Source organism: Arvicola amphibius, chromosome 17 (genome assembly GCF_903992535.2).
Source record: "Arvicola amphibius chromosome 17, mArvAmp1.2, whole genome shotgun sequence".
In the NCBI taxonomy this organism is placed as follows: domain Eukaryota; kingdom Metazoa; phylum Chordata; class Mammalia; order Rodentia; family Cricetidae; genus Arvicola; species Arvicola amphibius.
The window spans coordinates 4,919,916-4,940,137 of NC_052063.2; the positions used below are offsets into that span (position 1 = coordinate 4,919,916).

At 49.0% G+C, this 20,222-nt stretch overlaps 1 protein-coding gene across 1 annotated transcript in view; it reads left to right on the forward strand.

Moving 5' to 3' along the window:
- The first annotated feature begins 4,974 nt into the window (after window positions 1-4,974).
- The window catches only part of Gnptab (N-acetylglucosamine-1-phosphate transferase subunits alpha and beta), a 64,597-nt gene continuing 49,349 nt past the window's right edge, over window positions 4,975-20,222 (forward strand). The window contains exon 1 of the mRNA XM_038315020.1: window positions 4,975-5,250. Within this exon, the coding sequence (XP_038170948.1) occupies window positions 5,134-5,250 (117 nt within the window). The 5' untranslated portion in view covers window positions 4,975-5,133. The remainder of the gene's footprint in view (window positions 5,251-20,222) is intronic.

Consider the following 20,222-nt stretch of genomic DNA (forward strand, 5'->3'; position numbering starts at 1 on the left):
AGAATTTCCACATAAAGCCTGAGAATGCAAAAAAAAAAAAAAAGCAGCTCTTTTAAGAGGCCCTACCACCAAACACTTAAATGGTATTTATGAGCAGTTGGTGGTGGCATGGATCTAGAAACTCCACAGAGTTTTGGAAATAAACGTGGCTTCCGCCCAGTCCCGCAAGTTTATTTGGGACTGAATGGCTGTGAGACCCCGGTGGGACAGAAACTTCCGTCTCCATTGGTTGCTTTTGTGGTGACAACCGCAGCAGCTCACAAAGGCTAGAGATAGCACTGTCTCTCTAGAGATAGCCTTGAGGGTTAAAGGTGAATACTTTAGAAGAATGGTAGCCGGATGTGGAGGACCGCTTAGCTACACCGCAAGTCTGAGGCCAGCCCAGACTGTGAGACTCTGTTTAAAAACAGAAAAGAAACACTAAACATGTAAGTTAAGATACTAGATTGTAGGCAGAGAGAAAGGATTCGCTGGTCAACTTCTAGAGTAGACTAAAGAACTGAGGATGCAGAGCTTGTTTCTGGCGTCAGAGTCTCGGGAATTTTAATCATTGATGGAGACAAAGAAGCTAAGCGTGGCGGGGCTCCGAGTCTGGTTTTCGAATGCACAGCGGCCTGACTTATCTGCACAAAGACACGCGCTGGGGGTGTTGAGAATTGGTTAGAAGGCGTGAAATCACTGTGGATCGACATCCTTATGGAATCACGAGGAAGGGGAAGGTGAGCTGGGGCAGACTAGCAGATGAGGGCAGTCTTCCCCAGAATTCTAGGAGAACAGCGCAAAGAGACTGCTTTGAAGGCTGAACGCTGTGGAGTTTCTAGCAAGTTAGGCCGCCCTGCCTAAGCAGGTCACTAGGGGTGGGCTTTTAAAGGTTATACGGCTCCCTCACTCCCACCCCAGGTTCCAGCACGCTTCCCGCTTCCCGGTTGGCAGCTCTGTGAAAGCTGCCGCCTCACCTTCCTGGCTACCAGGTACACATCTGCCCTGGCAGCCAGAGCTCTCTCTGAAACCCTGAGCCAAAATAAACTTCCTCTTTGTCGTATTGTTTCTGTCGAGTATTTTGGTCAACTAATACAGCTGGCCTAAAAAGGTTTCTCTGAACAGGTGGTGTGTTTTTTATTAATTCCAAAGTTCCAGAAACTGAGGTGAGGTTCAGAGCTAGCCTGGACTACAGCATTTCCATGACCAAATAATAGGAAGGAAGGAAGGAAGGAAGGAAGGAAGGAAGGAAGGAAGGAAGGAAGGAAGGAAGGAAGGAAGGGACGGAGGGAGGGAGGGAGGGAGGGAGGGAGGGAAGGAGGAAAATAAATTCTCTAACCTATACTGTCTGATACTAGTCATAAGGCTCTTCTCATCCAGCAGGATGCTGCCCATAATCTGAAGGAAGAAAGGCTACCTAGGCAGAGAAAATGGAATTCGAATATATAGACCGTGTTGTGCTTACTCTCCCAGTGTAGAAGCAATCACGCCTGTGTGATGAAGTCTCTCTAAACTCCAGAGGAACTGGGTCCAGAGAGTCTCTGGGTAGCTGAATATATTCCTAAATGCTGGTACACCTGAAGAGGGTGTGAGGGCTGCAGGACCCCTTTCCCCTGGCATCCCCTCCTTTCCATCCTTCTTTTCCTTCTGGTGGTAGGGGTATCAAACTCAGGACCTGCACACGACCGGCGAATGCTATTCCTGGAGCCTCGTTTTCTGAGATAGTGTCTCATCATCCAGCCAGGCTAGCCTCTAGCCTCTGCCTCCCGAATACCGAGATTATACATGCATGAGGCGCCAACCACACTTAGTTTGCGTCTATGTGTTTATGATAGGCAGCATGATGGAGAAGCAATGTGGGGAGAAATGGGTTTATTTAACCCTACAAGTTAGTCAGTCAGCAAGGGACGCCACGGTGGGGACCTGGAGGACCGCAGCGTCTCGGTTCGCTTCCTACAGCATGGTCAGCTTGCTCTCTTATGCAGGACAGGACGGTGCTCAGAGGTGACACTACCCACAGTGTTCTGGACCCTTCCCCATCGATGAAACTGCCCTGCAGACATGCTCACAAGCCGACTCGATGTTTCAAAGCATTTTCAACGGAGGTCCCTCTTCCCAGTTGACTCTTGTCTCTGTCTAGTAGACAAAAAGCAATCGGCACACACGGGAAATCTGTAGCCTTTGGAGCGCTCGCTATAATGAAGCAGCAATGTAGGTTATTCTCTGAATTCTGTGAGCGGCTGAAGCAAACGAATTGAACCTGGGGAGATGCGGTTGCGCGAACCGTGAGAACTCCAGTTTGTACCCTGCCCATAAGCCCTGAGAAACCTGAGGGTTTGACCGGCATCTAAATAGAGAGCCCGGTGTTGGGCACCCAACCATTGGGATCTGTCACTGTGTTGGTGTCAGAATTTAACTGGATTTGACACCGGATGTTGCTCACTGTTGCAGAACTTATGCTGGCAGGCGGAGCAAAACCCCCACCGGTTTTGAGGTCACACGTTTTCTTTGTTTAGTACTGTGTGAGGGAAAACAGGATGTTTGTTTGTTTAGACAAGTTCTAATTGCAAAGGCCAGAATTGCCTTCAGTGTTGTGCCAGAAACCAATTTTCTGTTCCAAATTTGTACCTCTGGTGTGTTAACGGTGATCTCCCGTGCCGCGGGTGTGGTGTTAAATTTGGCCAGTAGAGGGCAATAAAGGCACATTGCAGGAACAGGGCAGCCGCTTCCTCGTGATTCTATCTAGTGTGTGGCTTTTGCTTCTTTCTCCAACTGCGTGATGAGTCGGTGTGCAAGCCTGTGAGAACGGCAGTAGCGATCTCTCCCAACCACAGATGCCAGAAAGCATCTTCTCGCGACCTTGCCATCATGAAATGGGTTTGCTGACCTCCCTGCCAGCCTTCCCCTTGCCCCCAGGTGCCCCAGGCCTGAAGTGGCAGCAGACTCTCATGGAGAAGCTGTACTCCATACCAGTCTCTGTGAGTTACAATACAATTAGTGCTCACAGGGATATCTATACGTCGGGGTTTATAAGAACCAATGCAGGAGGCCCCGCGTTCAGTCCTCCTGGAGCCACAAAACAAAAATACTGGGCAAAGAGGCGACCCGAGTATCAAGTTTGAGAAACAGAGTCAAGAACGTCAGAACAAGCGGAGGAGAAGAATGGAACTTACCAAGGCAAACGCACAAGCCACGTAGCTTGTAGCTTTACTTCGCCTCCTGCATGTCCTGCTTCCTCTCTGCCCTCTCTGGTGTCTCTCCTAGATTCATCTCTGTTTTTTTCTCTGCCCAGAAGTCCCGCCTAACCTCTTCTCATCGAGCTATTGGCCATTCAACTCTTTATTAATCCAACCAGAAGGTGCCTTGGCAAAGACACATCTTCACTGCATACAAAAAGATTATTTCACAACACAGGCATCAAGCACTAACTATGTGTGTATTTATACACATGTATGTACACATACGTACACACACACACATACATGTATGTATACATAGTGAATGGGGCTGGACAGATGGCTCAGCACTGCCTTCTCTTCCAAAGGTCCCAAGTTCAATTTCCAACAAAACACATGGTGGCTCACAACCATCTGTAATGAGATCTGGTGCCCTCTAGAGGAAGAGACCTGGTCAGTCATCCTCATCGACTTAGACCCTGGAACCCAATATGGACAAGTTCAAAAGAACCGCCATACACGGGCTGCCCATGCACGCTTCAGCATTTTTCATTTCATATATAGTAAATGAGCAAAGTTAAAATTATTAGCCCGAAGTTTTTCTCAAACAATATGATGGTGTCTAAGGGGGGCAGGGTTGGGGTTCCTTACAGCACCTTCGCTAAGTGCCCTGTGAAACTCGTGGTTTCCTAGTTAAGTACAGAAAAAGTATTTTATTGTTTGGCTTGGTCCATTTCTTTTTGGTGCTGGGAATGAACACAGATCCTCCTCCATGTTAGGCAAACACTCATATCCCGGTTCAGATAAAGTCGTGTGTACACAAGTATTCATGGCGTATAGTTCCCATGAAGTTATAGCTCCCATAAAAAGCAGCACCTGTGGTAGAGATTCCACAAAACCAAAATTGCAGGCCTTTGTGTTCATGGGCAGTCACGATCGTTTCAGACCAGAGCCAAATTATCTTAGGATGCTTTTGGTTCTTTTGAAAGCCATTCTCTCTCTCTCTGTCCAACCCTATAACCTTGTGACTATACAACTTTTCAGTTGTATTTGAGGGGCACTGAAATTACCCATGACGGCCAAGTGCTTGCTTCCAAACCTCACTACCTGGGTTCAGTTCCCTGAAGCTATAGAGTATAAGGACAGAAACAACCGACCCTCACCCCACGCACACAAAGGAGCACACACACACACACACACACACACACAGCTAAATATAGTTAAAAATAAAAATAAAATATTCATAACAAATCACCTATCCAAAGCTAAGGCATCAGATAGTATTTAAACCTGTTAGAATTTTCTCTGCTTTGCCGCAGCCAGCCTAACCTGTGGCCTCAAAAATGTATTTGGCAAATGCCTTGATTAGTGACTTTCGTTTTTAATAACTAGCCAAACCTCGTGTAAGAACACACAGAGTAGATTGTCGTTTGGGGGCAAGCTGAATGTGTTCCCTAACCACGGTCACTCTCACATTTGTCTCAAGTCTAAACTTTAGATGAAGCCGTGCTTTTTGACCCGGTGGCACTGCCAAGCAGGGTTCTTCAGGGGACAGTCCTGGTCAGTCACCTGTGGAACTGGGTGGGTCCCACCGGGCTGGCCCGGCCAAGGCCCAGAAGACAGAGCCCGCCGCGCACGCGCAGACGGCAGGGTGCGCGCCTGCCCTTGCCCCCTCCGCCCTCCAGGTGGCGCTGGCGACCCGCCGCCGCCGCAATCGCCGCCGCCTCTCGGAGGCCAACCCGGGCGGCGCTCGCCGCCTTGCGGGCCTCGGGTCCGCCTCCGCCGCGCCGAGGGCGTGGGCTCCGGGCTCCCGGAAGCGGCGGCCACGGCGTGGAGCCCAGCGGGCTGTCGGTCGCCGGAGCGACCATGCGCGGCGACCCGGGGGCTGCGAGCCAAGCGCGCCGGTGTATGGCGGCTCGCTGAGACGGCGGTGGCCAGGCGCGGGCTCCTGCCGGCGTGGGGTGGCGGGGCCGGGGTGATGCTGCTCAAGCTCCTGCAGAGACAGACCTATACCTGCCTCTCCCACAGGTATGGGCTCTACGTCTGCTTCGTGGGCGTCGTTGTCACCATCGTCTCGGCTTTCCAGTTCGGAGAGGTGAGTCGCGGAGCCCGAGCCCCGCAGCCGCGTGCGCAGCCCTTTTCCACCCGGCTGAACCCCGCGCGCTGCAGGCGTCCCCCCCTCCTGCGTCCCCCATCCTCGCTGCAGCCTGAGGACCAGCACGCAGCCCACCCGCCCCGGCCGCCGGCAGCATCTTCTCCCAGGCTCGGCTGCGGCAGCTGCACTGGCTCTCCGGGCTTCCCGTGCTCCTGGGTGCCAGTTCCCTTCCTTCCCCGGGCTGTCCCCAAGAGCCCTCCAGTCATTTGACTTCGGCTCGCAGGCCTTGCACCGGTGAAACTCCCTTCGGGGACATGCAGTTGATGTTTTTTTTTGTTTTTCCTGTCGCGATCCTTCATGCCTTGGTCCTCCTTCAGATCCAGTCCTCCGGTGCCACCCTATTAATCGCTCACCTTTGGCAAAACACCTTCTCTTAATCCGGTTTCTTCTGGATTTCAGACTTTAAGAGGCACGTGCGGTTTTGCTTATGAATTTTGCAGCATGGAGATTTTTTTCTCAACTTTCCCCCCCTTTTTCATTCTGTGCTGTATTAAACAGCTGTATGTCAGCGGGTGGAGGCCTTAATTAGTAAGACCGCTCACGCTGTTGGGAGGCACCAAGTGCTTATCTAGATGAGCTGAGAGTAGGGTCCTTGTCAGGTGACTAAAATTGCCGACCTTGGTCTCCAGCCCGGGACCTCTTGGGAGCCTGCACAGACTCTTGCGTCACGGGGCATAATAATACTTTTTAGATCAGGGCACTAGTCTTTCTTGGGCCGAGACCTGCGCTTAATTTATGTGCAGTAAAGCAGTTTGGTTAGATTGTAAACTATTCAAAGGGCACAGGCAACTGGTTTGGGAGGTGGGAAGCACCAGGGTAAGTGGATCTTGTGCTTCTTTGGAGACATACCTTGGACGTCTTTGGACTGAAATTAGACATTCCTCTTTGTTTTAAATTTTACAGTAATTTGATTGTTGACAGCCTGGTATGGTACTCTGTCTTCGGTGTGCACAGGGTGACGAGCGTGTCAGAAATGGGTGAGCACGTGGGTGTGATTCAACAAAACACTGCTTCTGGAAACAGGAAGAAAAGTTGTGTTTGCAAATGGCCTGAAGTGTGTCTCCCAATTTTACGTATTCGTTTATATTTTAGTAAGAGGCTTAAAGGGTTCTAAAATGATCAGAGTGGTTTTGTAAAATGCCACAGTATACATGCGTGCCGTCTGCGCCCACGCTGGACTGTAGTGCAGGTCATCTGTAGAGGAGGTGGTTATCTGTTTAAACGCGGCGACTCTAGCGGAAGCCCAGTGCCAGGCACTGCCACTGTGTGCAGACTAAGCCTGTGTTTAGCGACTGGCTGAATTATATGGCATGGGGCTGGGTGTGTTTTTAGTGGTTACAGGGCCAATGGGGGAAAAAAAAGTAGTCTTACAGGTGGGAATGAGAACATCCCAGGCTCGTCAGTGTGGGGTATTTTCTTAATATTGCACTCCCTCCTGCTCTGTCTTTGTCTCATCGTTAGTGTCTTACTGCTTTGGGGTGACTTTGTTTTTTTAAAATAGCCTCAACTAAATTGCTCGGGCCAGCCAGAAGTTTGAAGTTTCCTTGACTTAGCCCTCCCGCATGCCGAGGTCACTGGGTTATGTTTTTATAACCTGGTTAATTTTGAGTGAGCCGTTTATTAACCACAGTGGAAAATACGTTTGTTACAACCTTGAAGTCCCCCCCATCAATTTTCCTTTTATTTTATTTTGAGATAATGTCTCACTATGTAGACCAGGCTGGCCTTGCACTCACAGAGATCCACCTGCCTCTGTGTCTGGAGGTTAAAGGTATAAGCCACAATGCCTGGCTTGTGGGCACAGACCTTTAAGTGTAGGTTAAGTAAGAGAAATGAGGAGTGTCAGAAGGTCACACAACGACAGTGACTGCTGGCCTGTGCTGTGCTTACACAGAGAAGTGGAGAGGCTGGAGGGTTGGGTAGATGGAATCTGGATTTGACTGATTTGGTTCCAGCTAATAACCATAATAGCGAACATAGTCTTTACTAGGCGTTCTCTTGACGGCTTTGCATACTAATTTAGTCTCCACAGTATCATCTGATATGGACAGTATTATTTTACCCACCTTACAGGTTATGCAGCTGAGGTATTTGCAGAAGTTAACACAGCTAATTCATGGCAGACACCTGTGGTGCTGGGCAGTGGTGGCGCACGCCTTTAATCCCAGCACTCGGGAGGCAGAGGCAGGCGGGTCTCTGAGTTTGAGACCAGCCTGGTCTACAAGAGCTACTTCCAGGACAGGCTCCAAAGCTAAAGAGAAACTCTGAAGTTTTCATTTCCTTTATTTATGTTTTGTGCCTGCATGTGGATACACGTGTGTCACCTGTTCATGTGTGCGTGCGGTTCTCTCTCCACTTTGTGGTTCCCAGGGATCAAACTCAGGGTGTCAGGTTTGGCAGCCGGTGCCCTTATCCATCCCCTAAGACATCTCATTAAGATCGCCTCCTTTTCTTCCGCTGCTGGGGACTGAACCTGTGACTTGCTGCATCGGAGGCAAGTGCTTTACCCCTGGACTTCACCCCCAGTCTCGATGGTTTCTTGGTTTCTCAAGCAGCCCACACTTATCTGATCTTGGAAAAGAAATCTAACCTCTCTCAGTTTCCTCCTCTTCAAAATACAGGCAAGAATATCTTATCGGGGTCGCCAGTGGGAATTAAATGTGTGAAGCCCATCATCTTATTGATAGCACATGACATTATTGAACCATCATAGCTAATGCCACTCTTAATGTTACTATAAATTATTTTGTCTCAGTCCCTGAAATACTCTTTTGAAACAGTACTTTGATTATGTATGTAGTAACCACTTGTTAACTAGTTATGATGTATATAAGGGTTAAAAACATCATTGTAAAATTATGAGTTCATTATTCCCCCTCCAGTGTTAGAGGCAATGTGGGTATTTTTTTTTAAATATTTGTGTGTGTGTGTGTGTGTGTGTGTGTGTGTGTGTGTGTGTGTGAAGATCCCCTGGAGCTGGAGTTCTAGGTGGTGTGAGCAGCTCAGTGTGAGTGCTGGGGTCCAAACTCCAGTCTACCAGAGGAGCCCTACACTCTTGAACTGCTGAGACAGCTCTCCAGCCTCTGCCCCCACCCTGTGTGTTTGAGACAAGATCACGTTTGTACGGCAGGTTAGCCTCCAACTCCTTAAGTACTTGAGGATTGGATGACCTTCAACTTTTTTTGGAGGGGTGTTTCGAGACTTGGTTTCTCTGTGGTTTTGGAGCCTGTCCTGGAACTAACTCTTGTAGACCAGGCCAGCCTAGAACTCACAGATCCACCTGCCTCTGGCTTCTAAGTGCTGGGATTAAAGGCGTGTGTCACCACTGCCCAGATGACCTTGAACTTCTTTCTGTCCACTGGCTTCGACCTCCCTAGTGCTGGGATTATAGTTGTGCAACACTGTACCCAGTACGGGGCTTTATGCATGTTGGGCCAGCACTGTACTGAGTAAGCTGTCTCCCCAACCCTGGGTTGTTGTATTTTAATAAGCTGTTTGAACATTGGTTCAGAGTTTGAGGAAAAATATGGTCAAAGAAGGGATCTACTAAGTAACTTGTTTTCCCCTATGAGTCTAGCCAGGTACTTTCTGGAAAACCCTTGGGGATTCTGATAAAATAGAAATACAATTGGATCCAAAGGTGACAGTCTAGAGGGTGGGCCCTCCTAGTGGAGGTCCTGGTCAGAATGAAATGATGAGATGTCACCATGGTCTGCCGAAGAGGTTTTTATTGTAGATGTGAAGGAGAGTGCATCCAGAGAGGCATCTGGAGGAGTCCAGAACCGGGAGAGAAAGTAGTAGACTAAACATGGCCAATAGAGTGAATCTGCCCTGAGAGGAGGTTGGAGAAGGGAGCGAGAGAGGAAGAGAGCAGAGAGAGAGAGAGAGAGAGAGAGAGAGAGAGAGAGAGAGAGAGAGAGAGAGAGAGAGAGAGAGAGCGCTAGCGCATGACCCAAATGGCAGGGTTATATGAATGAGAAGGAATGAGAAGCTGGGGAAGGGAAGCCCATGAACTGGAGAAATTTAGGGTAGGGGGCCGGTTGAGAAGAGCTGAGGGGAGCCAGGATACCAGCAAGGACTCTGTAGTAGGTACTTGTGCTGAGAGAACCTTGTTTGCTAATAAGCCCTGCATTTAGCCTTTTGTCCCAAGTCTCCTTGGGACAGGGCAAGTCACTGCAGCGGGTGAGGGGAGCTGGGAAGAGCTTGTTTGTTGTAAGTCACGTGAGTCTGAGCCAGAGTTCCTTCTAAGTCAGAGCACTAGACTGTCCTTAAGAATCCTTTAAGGAATCTAGATCAACTGTGTCCTCGGTTCAGAAGTGGTATAACAGGACTGTGATGTTAGTGCTCAGGAGACAGGCAGGAGGTCTGAGCATTAGAGGTTAGCCTGGGCTGCACCGTGAGACATTGACTCAAAGGAAAAGGAAGGCTTCTGGCTTTAGCATTAGTGTTCGTTCTTATTATAGTTGTTGTTATGTGTCTTAAGCTGTGCTCTTGAGGTGAGATTGTATTCCAGGCCCATCCTTTATATACAAATGTACACACCCCTTCCTGAACCTTCTACAACTACCCTTATCTTACCATCAAATACCCGCACTCTCTGTGGTGAAGAGCATGAATATTTATACTCCGCGAGGAAAATTCTGCCTATAAATAGCCTCTTGCCAGTTAGTTAGGTCAGGTTCTTACCACCAAATGAGTTCAAGAGAGGTCAGTATGCCACCAAGCGAGGGACAAAAGAAAAAGGGGTGTTTGTAGATTACCAGAATGTAGGTGTTTGTAGATCACCGGGACGTGGTCGTTTGTGTGTGTGTGTGCCCCTTGACTTACTTGGGACTATATCACTTTCTAGGAACAAAACAAAATTAACTCACTTAAGAAAGTCGTCTCAGTTGAAGTCTGCCTGTTCCTACCGACAAGGATGTCCCCCTCACCTCCCTGTTTAGGGTCATGTTTTTGTATTAATGAAAAGTACTTCTTTTCCATGGCAAAGAGGATTGAAAACCGGGTTCAGCTCAAGTTGCCTCTGTGACTGGTTTCTTAACTGGTCCAGTTTCAGGAAAGAAGTGTGTGTGGTCATGTTTGTTCATGATCGGTGTCCTGATTAAACTGTGGGTTTCTAGTGTGTCCTGGGTCAGAGGCAAAATAAGTAGGTACGTAGGTAGGTAGGCAGGTAGACAGACAGACAGACAGACAGACAGATGATAGATAGATAGATAGATAGATAGATAGATAGATAGATAGATAGATAGATGATAGATAGATAGATAAAAGATGACCTGAAAGAGACCCATCCGAGGGCACAGTCCCTGGCCCGCACAAACTAATTCTTAGCCATGCTCAAAATGAGTTAATCGCAGCTGATCATGTGGGTGGGGGCCATCTCTCACTGCTTTATTATTTATTTTTAGCATCAGGGGTTTTATTAGAAAGTAATTATTTTGCTAGGAATGGTGGCGTGTACCTTTAATACCAGCACTTGACAGACAGAGGCAAGTGGATCTTTTGAATTTGAGGCCAGCCTGATCTATATTATAAGTTGCCTGCCAGCCGGGGCTATGGGGTGAGAGCCTGTCTTACAAAACAAAAGCAGCTAAAACGACAGAATGGTTTCAGAAGTACTGGCCAACATGTTGAAGGTCCCTCCCTCCCTCCCTCCCTCCCTCCCATTTTAATGTTCAAGAATGTACTTTTATTGGGAGGGTCACACAAGAAACCTGAACTGGTTGGCAGTGTGGTTCAAGGGGTAGTCCCTGAGCCTTTAATCCCAGCACTCGGGGAGGCAGAGTCAGGTGAATCTCTGTGAATTCGAAAGAATCATGAACTATAATATTAATGGAATTTGTGCAATGGAGAAAGGTTAGGGATCACATAGAACTATCTTCCTTCCTTCCTTCCTTCCTTCCTTCCTTCCTTCCTTCCTTCCTTCCTTCCTTCCTTTTTTGAGACAGGGTTTCACTGTAGCTTTAGAGCCTGTTCTGGAACTAGCTCTTGTAGACCAGGCTGGCCTTGAACTCAGAGATCCGCCTGCCTCTGCCTCCCCAGTGCTGGGATTAAAAGCGTGCGCCACCATTGCCCAGCAGAACTTTCTTTAAAAAAAAAAAAAGTCGCCGGGCGGTGGTGGCGCACGCCTTTAATCCCAGCACTCGGGAGGCAGAGGCAGGCGGATCTCTGTGAGTTCGAGACCAGCCTGGTCTACAAGAGCTAGTTCCAGGATAGGCTTCAAAGCTACAGAGAAACCCTGTCTCGAAAAACCAAAAAAAAAAAAAAAAAAAAAAAAAAAAAAAGTCTTTCTCTTTGGGGGACACTGCTGTCAAAGCCTAGTTGATTGGTAAAGCAGAGACTATGTCTTAGTCACGGCTCAACTCTTGGTAAATGGAAAATGTTTATTAACCAGAAGGTGCCAAGTAAATTCTGGAGCACAGATGGTTGGTTGGTTGGATGCGTGGGTGGATGATGGATGGATGGATGGATGGACGGACGGATGGATTGGTGGATGGATGGTTGGATGGATGGATGGATGGACGGACGGACGGATGGATGCTTGGATGGATGGATGGATGAAGGGTGATTTTTTTTACCTTGCATCCTTTTAACCTCATTTTCAGTGAAGGTAAGTTACTTACTCTGATCAATGTGTGGTTACTCTATATTTTCAAACATGATTCATATGTGTAACTTGTCCGTTTCATGTTCTGAAACTCGTTTTTGTTCTCGGAAGTCTTTCTAGAAACCTGAGGCCTGCTGATAGGCTGTGAATAGTCGGGACTGCTCAGGCTGGGGAGAGGAGGCCACTGCACACATAAGAACCATGTCATAGTGTGAGAGAAGAGGGAATTCAATGTGGGAATCGGTACACAACAACGGCTTAGTTTAAAGAAGAAAAGTCACTGTTGAGACATTTCAGAGGGGCCCCGGAGACCTTTGCGTGACGCATAAGCTTTCGGGTGGCCTCATATAGGAGCAGGCCTGTGGGCAGAGGGAAGGAGAGAATGCTTTGGACAGTAAGACCCTTTGGAGTAGCTGAGCCAAGGCTTGCTAATGTTGAAAGTGTCATCCCTTTGCATTTTGAATCCCTGGTCACTGGCAGTGGGTACTGATTGTCATCAGGAGTCCTGGATTGCGAGTGACAGATCCCAGCTCAGACCGGTTTTCTTTTTTTTTTTTTTTTTTTTTTTGAGTCAGGGTTTCTCTGTAGTTTTAGAGCCTGTCCTGGAACTAGCTCTAGCTCTTGTAGACCAGGCTGGCCTCGAACTCAGAGATCCGCCTGCCTCTGCCTCCCCAGTGCTGGGATTAAAGGCGTGCGCCACCACTGCCCGGCCAGACCGGTTTTCTTAAATGAACTTGCTAGCTGGTGTAACTGGACAAGCTAAACCTCTGGCGCGTTGGATCAAGGTGCTTGAATGATGTCATGAATTCTCCTTGTCCTGTCTTCAGCTCCCTCAGGCAGCCTGCCCCAAACAGGTGTGGCCTCCAACTTCTCTGCTGTGCCCCCTCCCCCCACCCCGCCCCCGCTAGTCTGCCTTGCCCTGGGGCTGAGTGCCCTTATTATACCCTAGTCAGCCACCCTAGTGTCCGCAGAGCCTCGGGGCCAGGCAGGCCTGGGAGTCACAGCTGAGTCATGTGATCTGAGACGGCTACTCCAGAGAACAATTACCTCACTGTTACCAGAGATTGGCCAGAGCAACAGATGTCAAAGATACCAGCTTCAGTTCAAAACCATTTCCTTTCCTCGGTCTTCCTCTTTGCCTGTCCCTGATAACGGTTTGCCCTCTATCATGTAGATGCAATCACGGGCTGTTTCTGTGGAAAGTTATCTGTGAAGTTTGTAGTTTTTCTTTTCTTTTTGAGATAGGGTTCCTCTGTAGCTTTGGAGCCTGTCCTGGAACTAGCATTAAGGTGACCAGTCTCAGGGAATAGCAGGTTCCAGAGCCAAAGTAGAGGCTTTGTGGCTCCCCTAGCTAGACCTGCAACAGACAGCAAGACCAAAATGGAGGAGAGAGGTGGGTTTGTGGGCCTCTCTCTCTTTGCTAACCCAGTGAGGGAGCATGCAGAGGGCAGGAGGTCCTTCCCATGTAAGTGTGAAGACCTCAGGTTTGGCAAGTGTCAAATACCTAAAGGGCATCCTTCCAAGACCACTCCTACAACCATGCTTAGAGCAGTCACTTAGGCATCCCTATTGAGACCAAACCCAGGCCACTTTCGTTTAGATGGGTTGCTGAGTCTTCCCATAGCCTCTGGAGGTCTTAGCCTCTGATTCTCAGGGTGTATATGTGGAATGCGGATGGGGGTTCGGGCCCAATAGCAGGTGATTCTCTGCTGGTTCTATCCTGTGTGTGACCCACGTCTGCTACAGGGCACACCCATCTTTGGTTCCAGCTGAGGAGTGTGAGCTGATTCCCAGGTATGGACTCCCACCTCCCCCTGAGAACAGAGAGCTGACAGCCCTTTGCATGTCTCAGATGCGTGGCAGGGGTTGGCTTTGAACAGTGGTGAGCTGTGTTGGTATTGGTGACTGACCCCTGAATCTTTTCCCTGGGTTGGGAAGGTTGGGAATGATTTCTGTCCTAGTCCTTGGATAAGGTGGAGCAGCAGTTACAGAAGGCCAGCTGCTACCTCTGGGCTTTCGGCCTCTGCGCCCTTATGAGGATGAATTTCCCTCCACTCTCTAGGGAATTTGGCCTTTTGGTCCATGACTTACTTGGTCCTGGAATATGGTTTCTTGGATTTGGTTCTTCAGAAGAAATGTGTATTTTTATGCCCTCAGCAGCTTCTCAGGGTAGCTAGCTTGCTCAGGAGATAAAACTTAACTTCCCATTTTGTACTTAGCAACCTGAGGTCAGAGGTGGCATCTCTGAAACCTTAAAACTCTGCTGTCCCCACAGGGTGCCTCACTCATTCCTTCTGTTAGGAAATGCTTAACCAGGCCCCTGGGGGCACAACAGTCAAGGAGAAGACGTGGTTCCTGCTGACAAGGAGCCGGTACAGTGGGGCACTAAATGCCACTTCATCACCACTGTGGGCATTGCTACAAAGATGTAGAGAGCGTGGTGGGAGACACCAGCAGCTGGAATAGATTCGTCCGTGGCGTAGGTCAGGGTGGCTTTCTTGATGCTGCGTGAGCCCAAGGGAGGACCAGAAGCACTCAAGCAGGGGACAGAGGAGGCCAGGGCTGTTTCAGATGGTGGTGATGTTTCCTCCAGGGATGTTTCACAACATCTGGTGTTTCACAACATCTGGAGACATGTTAGGTCGTCCTAGCCAGGCATGGAATGAAGTAGTGCTGTCGGCTTTAATGTGCAGAGGCCAAGGAATTCTGTTAATATATAGGACAGTCCCTCGCAGCAAACAATTACCGTGTCAGTGGCGATGATGTTGAGAAACTACCCCTTGTCCCCAATGAATCAGAGTAAAGGCCTTGACATCGGGAGAACAATCAAAAGGGCAAATGAAGGGGCCAGTGAGATGGGCCAGTGAGTAAAGGTGCCAGTCACCAAGTCTGGTGACCTGAGTTTGAGTCCCAGGACCCATGTAGTAGACATAGAGAACAGATTCCTGATCCCTACAAGTTGTCCTCTGTCATCGACGTACAATGCTGGAGAATTTCTGTGTCCCTGCCGTACACAAAATGCACCAAGGCTCTTGTGGCGGGAGATGGAAAGGAAGACAGAGCTGATACATAGGTGACTGGTGTCGTTGTGGTGGCCTTCCCCCTGTACCTGGTACCCTTAAAGGTTGTTATGTACCGACTTTTAGTAATTGAGGCCCAGGGACACCATTAAATGATGATATCCCTCTCCTGACAGAAAAACTGGTAGGGTGCCACATCAGAGGTACAGGAACGGAGAAACCCTGCGTATGCGCGTCTGCGGGCAGAGTAATCTGCGGGAGTCTTGGACCAGGCTGGAGGAAGGGCGTAGAGAAGTGGGTAGAACAGGAACGCTTAGGGGCCCAGCCATCTGGCCATCTGTTTGTTTGCCGGCCCCTCCACCAACATCTTGATCCACAAGTGTAAGTAAAATCGTCAGCTGGCTCTCCCCGTCCCTAGCGGCAGATGTTCCGTGAGCCCCTGCTGAAGGACCGCTGTGAGCATCCAAGCTCATTTTTGTTCACTGATTGTGCTGGCTGGTTTTGTGTCAACTTGACACAAGCTAGAGTCGTCAGAGAGTAGAGAACCTCAACTGAGAAAATGCCTCCAGAAGATCTGGCCATAAGGCATTTTCTTAATTAGTGATTGATGCAGAGGGCTCACCCATCTGCGGGTGGTGCCATCTATCCCTGGGCTGGTGGTTCTGGATTCTAGAAGAAAGCAGACTGAGCAAGCCAGCAAGCAGCTCCCCTCCATGGCCTCTGCATCAGCTCCTGCCTCCAGGTTCCTGCCCTGCTTGAGTTCCTGTCCTGACTTCCTCCGGTGATGAATAGTGCTGTGCAAGTGTAAATCCTTTCCTCCCCGACTTGCTTTGGTTATGGTGTTCCTCCACGGTAATAGAAACCCTAACCAAGACACTGATTGTGACTGAGCCTGGTGAGGACAGGTGGGTTAAATGAGGCATCAGATGTCTACGAGGCACCTTGCAAAGTGCCCAGTGGCAAGCATCCAGTAAACACTAATTAAATGCCATATGTCCGCTTCGGGGAGCTCTTCTGTCTGTGATGTCCACGTAGGCAGAAGTGAGAGGCCAGCTCTTTCAGATGATGCTTGTCAACTCTTCCCCAGAGGCAGCAGAACAGCTCTAAGGATTACCTGGGTGTGCTGTGTTATGTTAATGGGTAGGCGAGGGGCAAGTACTTGATTAACATGCCTTGCACTTTTACAAGCACCATGTAGAGGTCTTCCGTCGTTCCCTCTAGAGTGTAGCAAACCAGTGTTTGTAATAGATGATGCATATTCCCAGGATCCTTTTCTCATTTCTGTCTTGGGACAGTTTGTTCCAGTCTTGTGGTGCAGATGGCAGCGTCTGTAGCGGGTGACCGGTCAGCTCGTGGGTGATTCATGCATACAGCACATTAGACGGGAAGAAAGGATCTTAGAGACATCATCCTACAGACTAAGTCTCATCAGGATGGAGGGAGCTGCATTTTGTGATCAGGCAGAAAGCTCTATGATTTAAAATCATAAACAGAAAAAAGGAAAGGAAGCATGTTGGGAGCAGTGAGACCCCAGATCCTGAATTTCTTGTAATCCCCTGATCTGAGTGCCTACAGCTGCTCTGACCACGAGACCTTCAGGAGTTCCTGATGGCAGCAGAGTGGTTTCTGGTGGGTTTATCTGAGGCGTGGATATCTCTATATAATCTGCCCCTGAACACAATAAAGGGGGCATTCTTGGGGAATTCAAGGATGACCCATGTCGCTGTCTTTCTGTCTGTGTTTGTGTATTTTAACCTCCTGCCCCTTGCCCGAATCTCGCGAACTGGGTGCCAGTGCACAGAGTGCAGACACGGGCGCTGCGCGTGGCAGAAGCAGGCTGAGTGAGCCATGGAAGCAGGCCAGTAAGCAGCATCCTCCATGGCCTCAGCATCAGCTCCTGCCTCCAGGCTCCCGCCCTGCTCGAGTTCCTGTCCTGACGTCCTTTGATGAAGAACTGTACCCTCATTTTTCACTAATTTTAAATTACATTTTTATTGTATGTGTTGTGTATACATGCATGTGTGCCGTGCCGTGTGTGTGTGTGTGTGTACACATGCATGTGTGCCGTGCCGTGTGTGTGTGTACACATGCATGTGTGCCGTGCCGTGTGTGTGTTGTGTATACATGCATGTGTGCCGTGCCGTGTGTGTGTTGTGTATACATGCATGTGTGCCGTGCCGTGTGTGTGTTGTGTATACATGCATGTGTGCCGTGCCGTGTGTGTGTTGTGTATACATGCATGTGTGCCGTGCCGTGTGTGTGTTGTGTATACATGCATGTGTGCCGTGCCGTGTGTGTGTTGTGTATACATGAATGTGTGCCATGCCGTGTCTGTGGAAAACAGAGGACAACTTTCAGGAGTCAATTAATCTGAGAGTTTTAGTCACAGTAGGGACAATAAGAATGCTCACTTCTTGTAATCGTGGCCACTTCCAGCCATCTCAGGGAAATAGTTCTGGGTCACTGGAAGCCTGGTGTGTTAGGTAAACGCCAGCCTCAGAAGTGGTGAATGGCTGTGTTCATTAGCATATTTTACAAGCCAGCTGCAGCTAAATCTGAGGGAGCAGCCTGGGCAAAGCCAGTGTCAGGTGGCACCAGCTCAGCCCTGTGGCCAACGAGGGAGGGGTGCCTGTGGCATCATAGCTGCCATCACGTCACAGGGACTCAGTGAGATGCAGATTGGCTTTGGCTGCCATCTTGTGAAAGTTGCCCGGTGACTGATTATGAATGCCGTGATTATTCAAATAGAACCCTAGAAGTGGAAAACGCAGGGCGCAGGGAGATGGCTCAGCCAGCGCAGTACTCACTCCGCAAGCCCGAGAACTGAGCTCTTGCCATTCAGCACCTGCGTTAAAGATGAGTGTAGAAGCGTGGTTCTCCAGTCCCAGGGCTGGAGAGAGATGGAGACAGGTGGACCCCGGAGCTCGGCGGCTGTCCAGTCCAGCAGAATTGGCGGGCTCCAGGCCTAATGAGAGACTCTGCCTCAAAAGCTTAGGACAGAGAGCAACTGAGGGAGATATCCCGTGTTGATCATTGACTTCCACACATGTTTGCACAGATGTGTACACACCACACACACACACGCAGAAACATTTCTACCTGTTAAAACAAGCCTCCTTCTAATGGCATTTATACTTCTAAAAACTAGTGACATTGTATGGTATGTCAGAGATTATTTTTATAAACAATATCGTAGTTCACCTAATCTCAGACTTTACCAACTAGTCTCCCTGATGGCAGAGAGAAGCATCCTGAGGAAACTGGTCTAGACCAGTGGTTCTCAGCCTTCCTAACACTGTGACCCTTGAACACAGTCCTCATGTGGTGATGACTCCACATAACGTTATTCCATTGCTACTTCATAACTGTAACGTTGCTGCTGTTATGAATTATAATGTAAATATGACCTCCAAAGGGGTCACAGTCCACAGGTTGAGAACTGCTGGTTTAGGGGCGGTGTCTGAAGGAAAAGCTTCAAGTGGCAAATCTAGCATTTTATCTGTAAAAAGTGACATTAATTTTCATATAATTTTTTAAGGGCAAATTCAACTGGTCTGTTTATTTGTTTTTAGTTTTTAATTTTCTTTTATGTGCACTGGTGTTTTGTGTGCAGTCAGGCCTGTGTGAGGGTGTTGAATCCCTTGGAACTGTAGTTATAGGCAGCTGCCATGTGGGGTGCTGGGGATTGAACCCTGGTCCTCTGGAAGAGCAGCCCTTAACAGCTGAGCTATGTCTCCAGCCCCTCCGTATCAGGTTTTAATTTGCGTTAGTGCCGTATAATATTCTAAGTATCTCGCCATTACAATAATGAAGGTTCCAGAAGCTGTGCCCTGTTTAGTAAGCTGTTTACATGCCTGGCTAGCACAGGAGAAAATGTAAAATAAGGAACAAGGCTGGGACTGTAGCGGTGACTCAACATTTAAGAATACTGGCTTTTCTTCCAGGGTACCTAGGTTTGGTTCCCAGAATCCATGTAACAGCTTACAGCTGTCTGTGACTCCAGGCACAAGGGATCTGATGCCCTGTCCTGGCCTCCACAGGCACTGCATGCATGTGGTGTGCAGACATACATGCAGGCAAAAAGAAATAATTTTTTTAAAAGATAAAAACAACATAGCTAACATTCAGGCATGGAGTACTGCAGACAGTGGCGGCGGCTGATTTCCAAGTCAGTGGTCAAGACACACATTCCTTAGGGCAGAGAAGGGAGCGAGCGTCTGGATTGAACTGGGGGGTAAGGGATTGTTTTACTAATACGTCAGAGTGCCCTGAAGTTGGCGAAGTTGGATTTTCTGGTGTGAGCCAACACACGGAGGGAAAATAAAGCTTATCACCTGGGCTTGACCCTTGGCGAGGCTGTGCGCCCGCCCTCCCACCTGCTGCATCTTCTGGGCAACCCACTAGCCACAAGCTGGGTCCTAACGTCTTCCTGGGGGGGGGGGGTGAAAAGGCAACAATGTCAATGACCACAGACGCTGTCGGGTAGAAGGCTTACAGCCGACTCATGTATTTAACAACAGGGAAAACACTTAATACCCTCCCAGCACTCAGGCGGTCTTATCCCTTGACAGTTGACACCTCAAGCTCATCTCTCATTGGCTAGGCATGATCAGAACCTCTTGCTAGGCGCTCTGGAAATACCGCTTGGTAGCTCCTTCTGGTTAGGCACAGAGGGGACCTTTGGCAGCTCCAGGCAGACTCCAGGTTGGCTCCTTTTGGTCTGGTGGGCCTTAGCTTACCACAACAGATAATTTTCCTAGCTTTTTTTTTTTTTTTTTTTTGGTGATTTGTTTTTCAAAGACGACTAGCGGTCATCCTGTGGCCGACTGCACAGAGACAGCAATGGAAAATTGCTGTGTTGGCGCTCAGTAAGCTGATACTCTTGAAAATTAGCGCGCCCGTGCTTCACAGTGCAGATGGCGTTATAACTCGGGTTCGGTTCTGTGTGATATAAAGACGGAGGGCAGCTTTGAGCATGTTTGACTTCACTCACCAGTGACAGCAGGACCCTGGATCTCACCAGCCCTCATCATTGTACCTGTTCCTCCTGTCACCAAATGGCCACCGACTCTTTATGCGCTGCAGAAGTCCTGGAAGTCCTAACAGCCTCCCCGAATTCTCTCCCTCTCCCTCACTCCCCCATCAATCTGTTATTAGAACCTGCCGACGTGCCCTGTGCTCTCTGACTGTGCTTCGGAAAGGCTCTGCCTGTTAACACTGCAGCCCTTGCTTCCTCGGGGAGGCCGTTCTCAGTGATTTTTCCTCGAAGGGGTTGGCATCCCTTC